Source organism: Tyto alba, unplaced genomic scaffold, assembly GCF_018691265.1.
Source record: "Tyto alba isolate M040663 unplaced genomic scaffold, T.alba_DEE_v4.0 Super-Scaffold_42, whole genome shotgun sequence".
Lineage (NCBI taxonomy): Eukaryota > Metazoa > Chordata > Aves > Strigiformes > Tytonidae > Tyto > Tyto alba.
Window position 1 is genome coordinate 34,277,360 of NW_024881318.1, and position 16,985 is coordinate 34,294,344.

At 36.5% G+C, this 16,985-nt stretch overlaps 1 protein-coding gene across 7 annotated transcripts in view; it reads left to right on the top strand.

The window, feature by feature from the left end:
- The window catches only part of JAK2 (Janus kinase 2), a 96,911-nt gene that overhangs the window by 55,438 nt on the left and 24,488 nt on the right, over positions 1-16,985 (top strand). For all 7 annotated transcript variants that reach the window (XM_042804900.1, XM_042804904.1, XM_042804902.1 and 4 more), the window contains 10 exons: positions 878-1,001; positions 1,789-1,906; positions 2,513-2,658; positions 3,988-4,309; positions 6,587-6,706; positions 10,204-10,361; positions 11,806-11,917; positions 13,611-13,797; positions 15,264-15,391; positions 15,881-16,015. In XM_042804900.1, coding sequence (XP_042660834.1) covers positions 878-1,001; positions 1,789-1,906; positions 2,513-2,658; positions 3,988-4,309; positions 6,587-6,706; positions 10,204-10,361; positions 11,806-11,917; positions 13,611-13,797; positions 15,264-15,391; positions 15,881-16,015 — 1,550 coding nt within the window. The remainder of the gene's footprint in view (positions 1-877; positions 1,002-1,788; positions 1,907-2,512; positions 2,659-3,987; positions 4,310-6,586; positions 6,707-10,203; positions 10,362-11,805; positions 11,918-13,610; positions 13,798-15,263; positions 15,392-15,880; positions 16,016-16,985) is intronic.

Sequence of the window (16,985 nt, forward strand, 5' to 3'; positions counted from 1 at the left end):
AATGTCATTTTAAGTTACTTTTGTTGTCTTTATCTGTTACTTTTTAAAGTATTTTTTGCCTTCTTCCCCCAAAGTGTCTTGCTTTAATGTAAACGTTGTTTCTTTCATTATGACCTACTGTGACTTTCACACTGTAGTTTTCATCCTGCTCTTGGACCTCTAGACCTCTATCTCTTCCTGCCTTCAAAATTTACTTGTCAGTGGTTGAAAGTTATCCTTTTTTGCTGTCAATTCCCAGTCATTTAATCTGTTTTCCAAATCATAGCACTGCCATTGCATGGATACATAACACTGCAACGTAATACAGTGCATATGTCTTGTGTTAGGCTGTACTTTCAGAAAAAATATTTTCCAATTTTGTTTAATTGATAATATATGTTTGGTTTTGTTCTGAACTGATCTACTAAAATGTGAATGGCAGGTGGTTGTCCTAGTCATGCTGACTTTCTTTGTATTACTTCTAATTTTTCATTGATCTAAAATCTTAAAATCAATGCCTAGGTTTGTTTGTGGAAAAGATAAAGAAAAAGGTTATGTACTGTTGTTAGCTGTTACTAAACTGAGACGCTAAGAGGTTGTTATATTAAATGCCATACAGAGAAAATCTTGTAATCTAACAGTGAAGTACAGGGTAACAGGTGAACACAGTCTGCAGCCAGAGACCATAAAGGAAGAATGAGAAAATAAACCAGCAAAATCAGTCTGCAGGTTATAGGGTGATGATTGCAATGCTTTTGACGGTGATAGAGCCGTGAAGTGAATAGGTGGGGAACAGGTGCCAATCTGCTACTTCTAACCCACAATATTTTTTTTAATAAAGTTGATTCTTTGTGAAATTAGTTTCCTATAAATGTTTGTATGTCTGTTCTTTGTTTAGGTATCATGCCAGTGTATCATAACATGTTTGCACTCATGAGTGAGACAGAAAGAATGTGGTATCCCCCAAATCACATCTTCCATGTAGATGAAGCAACCAGACTCACCTTAATTTACCGGATAAGGTAATCTAAATCAAATGCTACACACTGCTCATGGTAAAGCAAAATTGTGAGACAGCACAACTAATGAGATGTTTAGTTGAACAGTAGTTCCTCTAAGAAGTTATGGACAGATTGTTGAACATAAGTGGGTAAGAGAGAGATAAAATAATAAAAAGTATTGGAGTTAGTCTGAATAACATACTTTATCAATTGTCTATATACTGTATGTTTGCCATGCCAGATTGAAGAAACAAACAATAAAAGGAATAGCAGAAGTAAACATATTTTTCTTAATAATGATACATCTTGTCTCCTCTGTGCTTACCTGTTTGAAATTAGTGGCAGTTCTGAAATGCAGAGTAATTATCCTGTGAAATCAGGCAGATGTCTGCAATAGAACCATTTTTCTCTAACCTGATTTTTTTAATGTGGACATCAAAAGCTATATAGTTTTCTTTGTGTAAAAGATTTTGTTTATTTACATTGCATAATGTGATCTGAGTGTTTCTTTAGGAACTGTCCCAGAGGAAACTGGGAGACAGTGACACAAAATTCTCTCTACTCTGATTGGTGAGGATAACTTTGCAGAGCTCCTCGTTCCTACCAGTACAGCTTATCACACCCTGCTTAAATGTCATAGTACTTTAAGACACCAAGAACTGGATCCAGAGCCTTCCATTGAGTAATTGGGACTTCATATTGGTCCTCCAAACCAGCCAGCACTAATTACATGTCTATGAAAGCAATATCTTGTGTTGGTAAGCGAAAGTGGCTGATTATTGATGTTTGTTTAAATATTTCCAAATAGGTTTTATTTTCCCCACTGGTATTGCAATGACACCAGCAGAGCATATAGATATGGTATTCTTCGAGGTGCAGAAAGCCCCGTTCTTGATGATCATGTCATGTCTTACCTATTTGCACAGGTATGATCTGCTTGATTTTTTTTTTTTTTTACAGATTGGTAAAAGTTGTTAGTATTTATTCCCTTTCATGTCTTTTGATAGTAACTGTATAAGCTCTTTCGACGGCTTAAAGCCCAATCAAGATGAAAATTAAATTCCATGTCATATTGTGTATTTGGAGAGATGAAGCTCAAATAGTCGTTGTGAGGGGAGTAGTGAGAGTGTGTAGCTCCTTTCTTGTTCCACTACCATGTGGAAGTCTTTCAGTGTGACTTTGATTTTGAATTGACACAATTTAGAGCAACATCCTTTCCATGTGGAACTTTTCAAGATTTGAAACAAAAATATTTTGAAAACAGTGTTTCTGAGCATAATGGTAGTAGATATCCATTATGAAGATGTGCATCTTAATCTGGATGAAGGGGTTCATTCAGAAGAATATAGTCTTAAAAAAAAATTAAAAAAAACCAAAACAAAACAAAACAAAAAAAAAAAAAAAACAGACAAACCAAAAAAACAAATGGAAACCAAACAAACAAAAACCAAACTCCCACACCCCAAAAAAACTTCACTGATGAGCATCAGTGCTACAGTTTTACTTTGCTTTCTTGCATTCTTCTTTCTCAGTGGCGAGACGATTTTTTGGATGGATGGATACAGATGCCTGTTACTCATGAAACACAGGAAGAATGCCTTGGAATGGCTGTTCTGGATATGATGAGAGTGGCCAAAGAAAAGGACCAAACCCCTCTAGCTATTTACAATTCAGTCAGGTGACTCCATACTTCATAACTGTATCACACCTATCTGATACCTAAACCCAATATTTCTGCACATTAACATCTGGGAGGAGATGTTCAGCTGTTAGCAACTGATTTATTCTAGCATATTGATTCCATAAACTTTCCTGTAGTATAAACTAGAAACATAGAAAGCTTGTATCATGATAGCCATTCATGCTTTTGGATTTGGTGGATTTGGTTCTCCTAATGAGAGGTAAGGCAGCAGTTACTTGTGGGAAAAGATGTAAACAATGATTTGAGTTGGGGGAAACCTCTGGAAGTTATCAAATACAACCCCCTGTTCAGATCAGGACTAACTGCAAAGTTAGATGAAGTTTCTCAGCACCTCATCCAGTTAAGTTCTGAAAATGTCCAGGGATGGAGATTCCACCAGATCCCTGGGCAGCTTTGTCAGGTGTGTGATCCCCTTCATTGAGGAAGATCTCTGTATCTAATTAGTCTCCTCTGTGATACTGATTATCCTCTGTTGCCTCCTGTCCTTTCCCTGTGCATGTCTGAAGTATCTGATTCAGTCTACCATCAGAACACCCTACCTGAGCCTTCTTTTCTTCATGCTGAACAAATCAAGCTCCCTTATGCCTCTTCTGTAGTGTCAAGTGCTCCAGGCTCTCAACTGTCTTGGGCAGATATCTGCTAAACTTGCTTGAGTTTATCAATTCACTTTGGTTTATCAACCTCATCAGTTTCCACTGCAGTTGAATTAATTCTGTCGCTGCCTAGTATGTAATGCTTGATGTTTTTCTTTTAATGAAACCTAGCAGAAGGAGTGAAAAACAGAATGAGACAATGAATAGGCAAGCTCATTGCAGGTGACAAACCACTCTTTTGCCCCTTGATATAAAATATGGATTGTAATATAGGAACTGAAATGGCAACCAACTACAGTGTTATATTCTGCTACCTATATTTTCATCCAGGAGATCTGTCCTCTGTGTAGTTGCCTCTGTGCAGTATCCTTTTTCCAACTACTACACCAAACAAGGCAACTTCTGCTGCCTTACCTCAAAACTGAAGTAATGACTAGAACAGGCATGTCTGGATTTATGGAAAATGCATTATGTAATACATATTTAAACTGTGTGAGGGGGAAGAAATGGGAAATGGAAGAAGAGACAGCTGTATTTGAAAGAACACGCAACAAATTGAAGAAAGGATCCTTGCTATCCTACACTTTAAAGAATAAGGTTACACTTAGAGGAAAAGATATTCTCATGTTGACTTGTTTAGCACAGAACTAATTATCTTTGCTGGATTTAATGAATAATATTAGTAGTTTTCTTTCTGGTTATATATTCACAGCTACAAAATGTTTTTGCCCAAATGTGTGCGAGCAAAAATCCAAGACTACCACATTTTGACACGAAAAAGAATAAGGTACAGGTTCCGCAAATTTATACAACAGTTTGGCCAATGCAAAGCTACTGCCAGAAACTTGAAACTTAAGTACCTTATAAATCTGGAAACCCTTCAGTCTGCGTTCTATTCAGAGGTTTTTGAAGTAAAAGAACCTGGTGGAGATCCTTCTGGAGAGGAAAGTTTTGCAACCATTGTAATAACTGGAAATGGTGGAATTCAGTGCTCCAGAGGAAAACTTAAAGACTGTGAGACACTGGCAGAGCAGGTAATTTCATTTATTATTTTAATAATTGTGCAGTTTATCATGTAACAGAGTGATTAGTTTATGTTAAAAGTTCTGTTCATTTACCGCAGGAAAATTTGATAGGAAGTTTTAATTCACAGTGATGATACAATGTCCATATGGCTGAGGCTCACAGAAATGTATTGACTTAAACAGTACAAGATTTTAAAATCAGTTTTTTGTTGAAATATTAGAAGAAAATAAATACTTGAACATGTAGTACTTCTGTGTTTGACAAATGAAAAATTCAGTGTTGGACCTTCATTACTGTAAAAAAGTCAATGTGGAAAAGTAATGACCCTGCCCCCAGGTGTACGTAAAATGCAGATTCCTCAAATTCTCTTTGAAAACAAGATTTTAAGGACTCCAGAAAACAGGCAGATTTCCCTATATTTTTTTCCTGCTGCAGTTAGACTCCCACCAGTGTCTGAAGCAGCAAATTTAAAGTGACATTTCTGTGATTTCAGGATCCATATACTCTTTGTTCAGGAATTAGATCCTAAATGTGTCCAATAAATGCTAGTAATTATGTGCTGTTGCATTTTTATTTACCAGTATTACTTCTTTTGTGCATGATTTCCCAACGTGATTGTTAATTTTGTCAAATTTGTAAGAATCTGAGACAAACTCATAGCAGTATACACTGCGAGTGCGAGAATTTTCCAAAGGTAAAATTAAAGGCAAAGTGAAGCATGTGTCAATTCTCCAAAATAATTGCATCCACTAGCTTGGTGGTTTTGACGCATAATATATAGCAGTCAAGACCAAACTACAAAAGGTTGTATTTTTAGTATGTTATAATAATTTGTAAAAATGCTAATTTTTTTAGTAATATGTAAAAAAACATATCTGATTACATACCCAAGTTTGTAAAGTGTGACATTCTTAGAATATTTATAGATTGATGTTAGGTCCAGTTACATCATTCGTAGTTGTTCTTCATCAGACCTCTCCTTGTCCTAAATTGCCTGTAAGTGCCAGTTGCTCTGGCAGGAGGTAACATAAATGGCAGATTTTGCAATTCCTAGTGTATAAAATTTATGCATGCTATGCTGTTTGGACTGGGCTGCCAAGCCTTTAGTAAGAGTTGTCTTTAAACTGATAATATTTCCTATAGAGATCACCAAATTATTTTTTCAGAATTAATAATATTATCATCCCATTTATTGATAGAGACATGGTATAGGCTGCATATATTTTCACCAGTACAGAAACTGTTAATAAAATTGGTTATGAGAACCTAGTAAATGAATAAGGCAGCTTGTAAATGTGGTCATAACTCCTGTTTCAGCAAACTATACTGATGAATCTTCATTAAGATACTGAATTGAAACAACTCTTAGCTTATACTCACTTGAGGCTTACAGCCTTGGCAATTATACCTGTTTATATATTAGAATATGCTTGCAGCCATATCAATGAGGTGTTCTGACTTGAATAAAATCTGTTTGCATTGGAAGAATAATTTTAGATAGATAAATTTACCTTTATTTAAGGATGTTACTTAGTATCTGAGGTTCTACTGAAAACAAAACAAAGTATGATCTATATGACATTGTAATTTGACTTGTGAAAGACTGAAGTAGTACAGAATATCTTAGTATCTAAAGCTACCTGAACTTGCTATTAAAGGAAACTGTGTCTTGGATTTCCGTGTAGTTAGGATCAGTGCTTCAGGTTACCTAGTCACTGATGACAATGGCTGATGAGAGAACCTTCCGGTAGACCCTTTCTTCACTCATACTACATTCATCTCTTTGGTAGCAAATTTTGCAGCATATATCATTCTGAATGAAGGCATGATGTTTTGGATTGTTAATAGGCTTTTAAACCTATTTAATCAGGATGCTTAAAGTTCTTAAAAAAAAAAAAAAAAATATCCACCCCATCTCACTCCACACACACACACACACACACACACACCCTCCCCTCACCCCCCGCCAAGGATTAATCAAAAAGTTCCATTGTTAATCCTCACAAAATACTACAGAGCAAAGAAATATCTCCAATCAAAAACCCGACATGTGGATATTTTTAGTTCCTGGATCTTTGTGCAGTTTTTAATGGAGGCTCCTAGTGTTGGTCCTGTAAACACAAAACTCCTTTCTATATTTGTAATGGCATATATAAGGTTGTATGATCCTTTTTGTTCCTAGCTTACAAGTTCAGAGTTGTAGAAATTCTAATGCTGCAAACAGATAGGGATTTTAGCTGCTATTTATGTTACTACTGATATTATATAACCAATATTTCTTGCAGGATTTACAAACGTACTGTGATTTTCCTGATATCATTGATGTCAGCATTAAACAAGCAAGCCAGGAAGGCTCCAGTGAAAGAAGAATTGTCACCATTCACAAACAAGACAGCAAGAATCTGGTCTGTTTACTTTGCTTGCTGTTTTTTCAGATAGATGTTGCTGTGTGATCGCTGGTGTATTTATAGTCTTGTATAACCAGTTACCATATTAATTAAGCGTGTGGTAAAACTAAATGTATTTCAGTAGTAGAAGCAGTGTATCGGAATACCAAAGGTCTTTTGCATTCAATGCTCTATCCATGGACTGAAATAGAAATAGATGTTTATACCTGTGGGCCATTTCTGATACACAGATTGGTTCTTTTCTTTATTGGAGTCTTAAGCCTGAGTCTGAGGTTTTAGCTATCGAGCTTACTGCTTCCATGCTGTCATGGTAAGCTGTCTGTCAGTGACCAGTGTATTTGAAAAAGGCTTCAAAATGCTCGGAAGAAATGATGTTACACAGAAAATCAGTATTGGGACAAAATTAGTGTCTTTGCTTTTACTGTTTAGAATTATTTGAAGAAGATCTTAAGGAAGTATTTTATTCATGAATGTAAAAAGTTACATTGCTTCAGTTTGAACTCCAGTATTGCTTTCCAGCAACTCCAGGCTTTCCAAGAGACATAACTTAGTTGTGTGGTAGGTTGACCTTGGCCAGACACCAGGTGCCCACCAAACCACTCTGTCTTCTCTCCTCAGCTGGACAGGGGGAGAAAATATGACAAAAGGCTTGTGAGTCAGGATAAGACCAGGGTGATCACTCAACAATTATTGTCATGGGCAAAACAGACTTGATTCAGGGAAATTAATTTAATTTATTGCTAATCAAATCAGAGTAGAGTAATGAGAATTAAAACCAAATCTTAAGAACACCTTCCCCCCACCCCTCCCTTCTGCCTGGGCTCAGCTTCACTCCTGCTTTTCTCTACCGTCTCCCCCCTCAGTGGTTCAGAAGGATGGGGAATGGGGATTGCAGTCAGTTCATCACATGTCTCTGCTGCTCCCTCCTCCTCATGCTCTTCCCTTTCTCCAGCATGAGGTCCCTCCCACTGGAGACAGTCTTCCACACACTGCTCCAGTGAGTGTCCCTCCCACAGGGTGCAGCCCTTTAGGAACAGGCTGCTCCAGCATGGGTCCCCCACAGGGTCACAACTCCTGCCAGCAAACCTGCTCCAGCATGGGCTCCTCTCTCCATGGTTCCACAGGTGCTGCCAGGAGCCTGCTCCAGTGTGGGCTTCCCATGGGGTCACAGCCTCCTTTGGGCACATCCCCCTGCTCCAGCGTGGGGTCCTCTGTGGGCTGCAGGTGGATGTCTGCTCCACCATTAACCTCCATGGGCTGCAGGGGCACAGCCTGCCTCACCGTGGTCTTCACCAGAGGCTGCAGGGGAATCTCTGCTCTGACACTTGGAGCGCCTCCTCGCCCTTCTGCACTGACCTTGGTGTCTGCAGAGTTTGTTTCTCTCGCATGTCGTCACTCTTCCTCTCTGGCTGCTATTGTGCAGCAGTTTTCTCCCCTTCTTAACTATGTTGGTACAGAGGCACTTACCACCATCGCTGATGGGCTCGGCCTTGCCCAGCAGCGGGTCCATCTCGGAGCCTGCTGGCATTGGCTCTGTCAGACACAGGGCAAGCTTCTGTCGGCTTCTCAGAGAAGCCACCCCTGTAGCACCCCTGCTACCAAAACCTTGCCACGCAAACCCAGTACAAGTTGTTTCTTCTTTTATCTCCATGACTGATCTGTGGGCCTCCAGATGCCCATCTCAAGCATTTGTGGGACTGGAGAGCTTCTCTGTGTATGTGGAAAAGCTGCGTACTGCTTATGTACTACTTTTCTGTATAAACAATTTTTAGAAATTTCAAAAGAATTTCAATAAGCATTAACTAGTTTTATTGTCTCTCTAATGATGCTTTTTTTAAAAAAGGTGTACGGTTTATTTTAGTTTATTTTGATTCACATTCATTTCCTGCATTAATGAATTTGAAATTTTTTCAAGGCTTTTTATTGAAACATAAGAGTAGCTGGAGTATCTGTAATTTGTATCTACAATGCTGAGAGCATAATAATACTTTGAATTGGTGGAGGAGGCTTCCTTAATCTTGAGCCATTAAAATTCTCTTTAAAAATTCTCAATAGCAGTAGTTAGATACTTGACTGCAGATACTTCTGAGGGTAAAAGTGACTTTCTAAGAGCTTGCCTAAAAATGCTACTGAAGAGTAAGTCAGAGTAGGAAAAAGTTCAGTACCTGCTGTTTTGCTTACAATTTGTGTGTGGACACTTTATGCACCAGAAATAGCTGATGTGTAAATTATAATTTGTGATTTAGTTTAACCTGTTACACAGCTAGTAGCATTCATTATAGAAATGTACTTTACAGTTTTAGGATACATGGATTAATTAAAATGGCTGAATTTCTAGGTCTGTTGTTTCTGTGGATTTTTCAGTCATGTTAAAACAACTGGAAAGATAGTTTTTTCCAGGTCCTCTTTTATTAAGGAGTTTGAAGAGTCCAGGCAAATCCTTGGCACGTGATCAAAAGCACCAGCTTTTTTCTTGCTATCTAGCAAAAATCTTGCCAAGGAATTGTGTTCAGCCACTAAGTGTGTCCCCAGTGTCATAGGCAAACTGATGCAGCATATACTGAAGCTAGTTCTGTTGGGCTATGCTACTGAATGAAATCTAGTGTGACTATAGTTGGTAGGGTAACGCTTTTCTGTTGAAGTAAACACGGCCTTTAATGCTCTGATACAACTACCAAAATATTAAGGAAATATAGATCACTACATAAACAACACTCATTTTCCTTTATTGGCAGTACTAAATAAGTTGTTACAGATGAATTTAATTTTGCACTGCTCTTACCTTTTCAATGTATCCTGCATAGACCTCTTCCACACCCCATTTTCCTTTGACCACATTATTAATTTCCTTGTTTCCATCCAGTATACCTGTCCTCATAGTAGTTAAAGGTCAGCTGCTATCTATGATGCCAGTTTTTGCTAACTACTAGTGAAATTTTCAGACAGGTACTTCTCTAGAGCTTTTTCTTTGCCATAAGATGGCAGCCCCATAAATCTTTAAGTGAAGGTTTTCCTTTAGGGGAAAAAAAAATAACACTGTGTTGCCAGTGCAGTAGGTGTCTGCTGTGCTGAGTTATAACTACTCAGTTTTTCCCATTCAGGTTTTCCCTCTCGTCAGCATTTCTCTGATGTTTCATATATTTAGAGTAAGGATTTTATTTTTTTTTTACAGCAGCTTTTTTTGGTTTGGGTTTAATTTTGAACATCGAAGATTACTAACAAGTTTTGGGTGACACCAGGAAGGTAGAACTATACAAACAGTAGTTAAAAAATAATTGGGGTATCTTTAGTGTAGGCATATATTTATAACTTTCATACCATTACCATATCCAGGAATTTCATGTTGCCTATTAATAATTGAAATTCTCTCTCTCTTCCTTTCTCCCTCTCCCCCCCTCTCTTCCCCTCTCTGCCTCCACTCTTCCTCCCTTCCCCCTCTTTCTCTCTTTCCCCTCTTTTCTCCCCACCCTTATCCTCCCCTGGCAATTTAACAGGAGGCTGAATTTCAGTCATTAAGAGAAGCTCTTTCCTTTGTATCATTAATTGATGGATATTACAGATTAACTGCGGATGCCCACCATTATCTCTGTAAAGAAGTAGCACCACCATCAGTCCTTGAAAACATCCAAAGCAATTGCCATGGACCAATTTTGTAAGCAATTTTTTTTCAATATAAGAAGGTGATATTTTTGAAAGATTAATTTAGTTGACTGTGAACCATGCTAGACATCTTGAAATCAGTATTTGTTACATTTTTATAGCATAAAATGGTTTAAATTTTTTCTCTTACTTTCCATTTTGCAAAGTACAATGCCTTCTTGACATATTATAAAAAATAAATTGATAGGTTCTGGTTTTAATTTTCTTCCCTTAGAATTCATTTTTTCTTCAAGTGAGACAGGCAGGAAAGTCATGATGCTGATTTTACAGAATTATAGTTACTACCATGGCAGCAACATACAGTGTCATAGACAGAAGAGTTCATGTTTTCACTGCAGCCTCTAGCAGTTATATTATCCTAGTTGCCAAGGGGAAAAAGGCAAATTCAGGTAACACTCTCTTCAATATTTGAGTAAGGATTGGAGTAAACTGCTAGCGGTATAAAGTGGAGGGTTTGTTTAGTTTAAGGAATGTTGTCTTCTTGTTTGCTTCCTTTGTTTTTTTTTTTTTTTTTTTTTAGAGGATGAATTTAGCATTTTCATTGAATGTTTTTTTTAACTTTTTTTTAAGGGTTCATATGGTATGGTATTGTTTGCAGAAGCACATGTGGGAGCTTAGAAGTGTTTTGTTAGGCGGAATAAAATCAGTATTTGCTTTAACTACAGAAAGCTTGAAGGCTGATATATGCAAGATATGTTGCATGCAACTAGCACTGTCTACTCAGCTAATACAGAATACTTTTGTAACTTTCCCAGTCATAGAAAGGATAGGGGCTATAAGCTTCAAAAAAAGGTGAAGGAGGAGAACGGATGAAGACCTATGCAGTTCTAATCATGTTTCTTGCATTAATGACTAATGCTGTTTTTTGGCCTTTGCTTAGGGTTGTTTAGAAGGATGTGCAATGAGCCTAGACCTTTCCAAGCCATTCTATTCCTCATTCTCTGAGATGGATAGAAACAGTCAGTTAGCAAGGCTTGTTTAAGAGGCAGTTGGTTCTTGCAGTAACAAATAATACTTTATTTCAACTCCTCTTTCATGTTAATCCTTTCCCAAGTTAAACACACTTTTTTCATCCACACAAATATTTTACTAATTTTAGCTTATTTATTAGACAGTTTTATTACAGCTGCTTCCATAATGGATGTTGAAAGTCATATTATAAGCCTAGGGTGATATGCTTTTTTAAGCTGTAAGATTTCTCATCAAATAAATAGCTGCGGTGGCTTCAGTATGAAGAATTTTTAATACACTACTCTACATAAGCAGCCACCCTGAATATTTAAAATTAAGGGACAAAGGGATTAACTTAAAGGAAGCTGTAAAAAATTGAGAGTTTGAAATGTATTAGGTACTTGATAATAGTTCTCATTGGCCAATCTGTGATGTTCCTGGATTTTGAAATTATGCAATATCAAATGTTTTCTTTTTTACTATAGCATGGACTTTGCTATCAGTAAGCTGAAGAAGGCGGGTAATCAGACTGGTTTCTACGTTCTTCGCTGTAGTCCTAAAGATTTTAAAAAATACTTCCTCACCTTTGCTATAGAGGTTTGTATTCTGCCTTATATAATACCTGTGTAATCTTTATTGCATTATAATAATGAACCTGTAATGTTCAGTAAATTATTCTGAATTTTCTCTTCAGAATGTTTATCTGATGTGTATATTCTGTAGCTACTTCGATCAGATCGGCCAACTATCAGGGCCTTGTGAGAAATGCCAAAATACTTGTATGGTTAAAAATCGCTAATGACACATACTGTATGCCTAGGAGAACAAAACAGGTGGAGGAAGGAGAGCTTAAGAGTTCTGGGGATAGTGACGTGGCTCTTGGGACTGCTGTAAATGTTTGGGTGGTGGAGTGCTTTGAGAATTTTTTTTCTGTTTTTTAAGGTTTGAGTTGTTTTTTTTTTTCCTGCGATTTCTGCCCACTCCCATCCTCCCCCTTCCAGAATAGGGTTTAGTTAGACTGCATATACAGCCCTTGGTGATCTGAGAGTTTCTCTCCTTTGCAGGTTCTTCTGGGTTTGGGTCCTGTCCCTATCCCCAGTTCTGGGTCAGCCAGGTTATTTGTCATCTGTTACTCCTGTTGAATATCTGGTGTTAGCTAGAGCGGAAGGCCACCCTTGAGATGCCTGCAGTTCTCATGCAGCTAAAGAACCAGATGTACCTCTCCTCTGTGAGGTTGCAGTTAGTAATAATATAGTACTGTAATATTACTGTTACATAATTGCATGGTCTTGTTCCAAGGATGGGCTTCTCTTTAATTAACAGAACTACCTTGGGGTATTTAACTAGGAAGGGTAATACATGGGTTTTCCTGCAGGTTTGCAGCACACTAGCAAGTTTGCTAAATACTGTCAGAGATACGTACATCTCTGAAAGTGATAAAATATTGTTGATGCATGGATGGAGAAGCAAACAGCCATTTTAACATGAGTTTCACAAAAATGTTATGACCAGTCAGTGAAGTGTTGTTTGGTAGGGAAATTTTCAGACTAAGAGATCAGTCCCTGAACAAGCTTAGGGAGTCAAAGTCTGAGAGTCAGGATTGTGAGTTAAGCCTGCCATTAAGTGATGTAGCCACGATTTTTAAGATATTTTTTGAGTCTTTCTGGGCAAGCTGTTAGAAGCTGTTTGAGATTCAGAATTTGTTGGAACATTTTCTGTAGTGTTGACGTGAAAGACCAGGAAAGCACTATTAAGAGCTCTTCTTGTTTAAAATGTTTAATGGGATCTTTTCAAGACTCATTGCAAAAATACTTCAGTGCATATTGAAAATCTGTGCTTAGGAACTAATTGCTTAGAACGGTACTGTAGGCAACAGAAAAACAGAAATACAGCTGAGATCTCAAAACGCTTGCCAAAAGAACACAGAGCTTGAGGATTCGGGCTTATTGCTTCCAATAAAATTTGGTCTGATATTACCCCATGTGAGGGTGAAAGCCTTCGTTACTAGCTCTGAAGGATTTTTCCTAGGATCCATTATCTGTTTTCTCGGCTCCATCTGCAGATTTCGTAACATTTGTTTTTCTTAGCATCAACATGCTAATTCCAGTGATGGGAGTAGAATCATGTTTTCTCAGAATCAATATTACATAGCAAGAACAAAATAACAAATTATGGTAATATTTTGCTGTGAAACATTATTTATTTAATTGGTAGAGTGCTATACATTTAAATAAGCTTTCAAATACTAAATATTGATCAATTTTATTTTTAATGGAAAAAAACTCTGCAGCATGAGAATACCACTGATTATAAGCACTGCTTAATTACGAAGAATGAGAAAGGAGAATATAATCTTAGTGGAACCAAGAGAAGTTTTGGTAATCTTAAGGATCTTTTGACATGTTACCAGACAGAAACTGTCCGTTCAGACAGCATAATTTTCCAATTCATCAAATGCTGTCCTCCAAAACCAAAAGGTAAGAGAAAGATTATTTCTAAGCAGAAGGATTTACAACTTTTAGATTAAAGATTTTTTAAAAGTTAACATTAAATGACTCCCAGGTAGGTAGACATATATGTTTGTATGGACTTTTTTAAATTTCAGTGACATATTTGTTCATCTTCATACTCATAGTTTTCCATCGTAGTGTGTACCAAATTTTCCTTTGTTATAAGATGGTCTTCCAGAAAGACTGATGGTAGCCAGTTTCATGGTTAGAAGCAAAAATGGTGTTTTAATTGCAGTGGATTGTGTGCAGCAGCATTTCTTCTTTGACCAAGTGTTTTCATGTAGTGAGAAGCAAAGAGCTAATAAATGTATAATTTCTCACTGAGGATAGTTCCACAAGCAATGGAACTGACAATGCCGGTGAATTTCTTTCGGTGTTTGTTGACATCTTAGCTGAATTACGCCAAGCTGCTGTGTGATCTCAGCTTCTTTTTAACACTGAAAAATACACATGGAATAGAACTCCTGCCTGAGGATTGATTTTTTTTTTTTTTCTTTAGTTTAAGTTAAAAAATTTTGCATAGCTTTGATATTCATAATATCTTTCTCCTTTATGAATTCTGATAACATCTGCCCTTTTGCTTGTAATAAGTAGTACTACTTGCAGTTAATATTAGTTAGTCTTTGTCTCTATCCAAGTCCCTATTTAAACAGAAACTTGAGAGAATATTTGATATCACTTTTACCTCTCTCAAATTTGATTGAAATTAGCCAATGGATCCAAAATCTTAGAAAAGATTTGACAAGTAAATACATATGCACATTACCGAGACTAACTTTGTAACCTTATTTCCATGGAAAACAAAAATGCATATGCATCAGAATTATAAATTATTGAATAAGTATAATTGCACATGCATGCAATACATATACCCACACGCATGTACTTATCAGCTTTAATTTTACTAACAGACCTACTCTACTTCATGGAGAGCCTTTTTTTCAAAATCACTCAAAGAATCATCTGGTAAGCATAAGGCAATGAGGATCACTAAAGTGCTGCTGGAATAAAGAAAAAGTAAAGTTCTAGAGAGGCAGCAGAAAGATATGCACATCTTTAACAGAATGGCTTCATAATATAAAAGAAGGTGATTTAGATCCTCTTTTTCCATTTCTGGTGGTTATTATAAATACAGCAGCAATTAAAATATGAAAGGAAGAAGGAATATTTTCAGAATGTTTGTCAAAAGTAGGAGCACTTAAGAAACTTAAAATAGCTAAGTAAACCTAAATGTTTTTGCTGATTAGAAAAAATCAGACTTTGAATTTGTTTAATGAAATACTGTGTGGCTTTTTGAATTAACTGATCTCAATGGGATATCTTCTTTTTTTGATTAACAGTTTCTCATTAACAATCCTTCTGAAATAACATTGGTTTAGTTTTATATTTTATAAATTTACTTTTTCTTTCCTACATCTTCTTCCTTCTCCCAGATAAATCGAATCTCCTAGTCGTCAGAAGCAATAGTGTTTCTGATGTACCTTCATCACCTACGTTACAAAGACACAATAATGTCAACCAGATGGTCTTTCACAAAATCCGGAATGAGGACCTGATATTCGTAAGTCCACTAGTTGGTTTAATACACACTAAGTATTAAAAAACTTGGTATATGTTTAAAAGAGCCTTCTTGGAGTTAGGAGATTTTGCTATAATCTTTCCTTAGTTTTGTGGGAGAGAATAATATTTTTTCATTAAAACACGTAATTTTTTTTTTTTCATTAATACAAATAATTGGGTTTTTTTTAAATAAGGAGTGTCCTTTTGACTGCAATAGCAGTTGTTTTATTTACTTCTGGGGATGTCTAAACACACTGTTAACAGCAATTCCTTCCTCTCTGATTCTTGCAGCAAGTTATATTCTGAGATCCTTTACGAGTCAAAAATAAGCAAAAATTTAAGCTGTTTCTGATATAGTTCCTTTCTTGTTCTGTCAGTCTGACTCTAGAGATTTGCATATGCGTTACTTATGGTGGTTGTTCAAAAGATCTTTTGCAAAACAGGCATAGATTTCTGTTTTTTTCCCATCTGTATTCTTCCTGTCTTCTAGGAGGAGAGTCTTGGACAGGGAACATTTACTAAGATTTTCAAAGGTGTAAGGAAAGAAGTGGGAGACTATGGCCAGCTCCATCAAACTGAAGTTCTTTTAAAGGTGCTGGATAAAGTGCATAGAAACTACTCTGAGGTTGGTGTGATTTTTGACTGCTATGTAACATTTGTCCAAGCTACATTGAGCATTATTTTTCTTACAATAAATGAGTATTTGTTACATGGTAGAGGGTTGTATATTGAACCAAGGATATTCGTGGTCTTGTGGCACTGTGAGAATGGATTTGAGACTGGCTTTGGGAAGTACACCAATGTACTTTATTTCCCCTCTCCCCACTATCTGTCAGAGAATTCAGAGCTACCCACTGAGAGCCAAAGAAGTTTCTTTGTACCATACAAGTACCACAGGAAAGGTGGTATGGCCACAGAATTGCCTTTACCAGTAAATTAATTATTTACAGATGAGGGAGCAACATTTATGGAAAATTACTTTCTTTTGGTAGACTATCTTTAGTGTTTTGAAGTCATACTGTTTCTCCAGTACAATCAACCTTTCACGTCAAGTCATAAAAAATGCCATATGTAGAATCATCCATATTCCCTTAAACTTTTCACTGAATGAAGCTATGAGCAAACCTGAATTGCCTTTGTGCAAAAACTAATACACTGGTAACGTAACTGAGACCAAGATTGTGTATGTGTGAATTTAGTTTTAAAGACTTTAACAAGGTGTGACAGTGTTTAATATGTTAATGTCACTTTATATGGCTGTTCATTATTTAGTTATTTATTGCTTATTTTGCTGATACAATTATATCAAATTCCTAATTAATCTAGCTGTATTTACAGCAAACTAAGAGAACCAGTCCACTGTTTACTGAACTTTTCAATTACTTAAGACAAATCTCTCTGAAAATGTAAGGAAAAAAGGAAAAGAAATTTTGGATAGCTAATATTCATAAGCAATGTAGTCTTACACTTTGGACAATTGAAAACAATAAAGAAACTATAACCCATATTTTAGTTTTAGTAAGGTGGGTAATGTACTTACATTCTAAAGTTAAGTGAAAATCAGTTGTTAAAAAGACTAAGAGTACAGAAATATA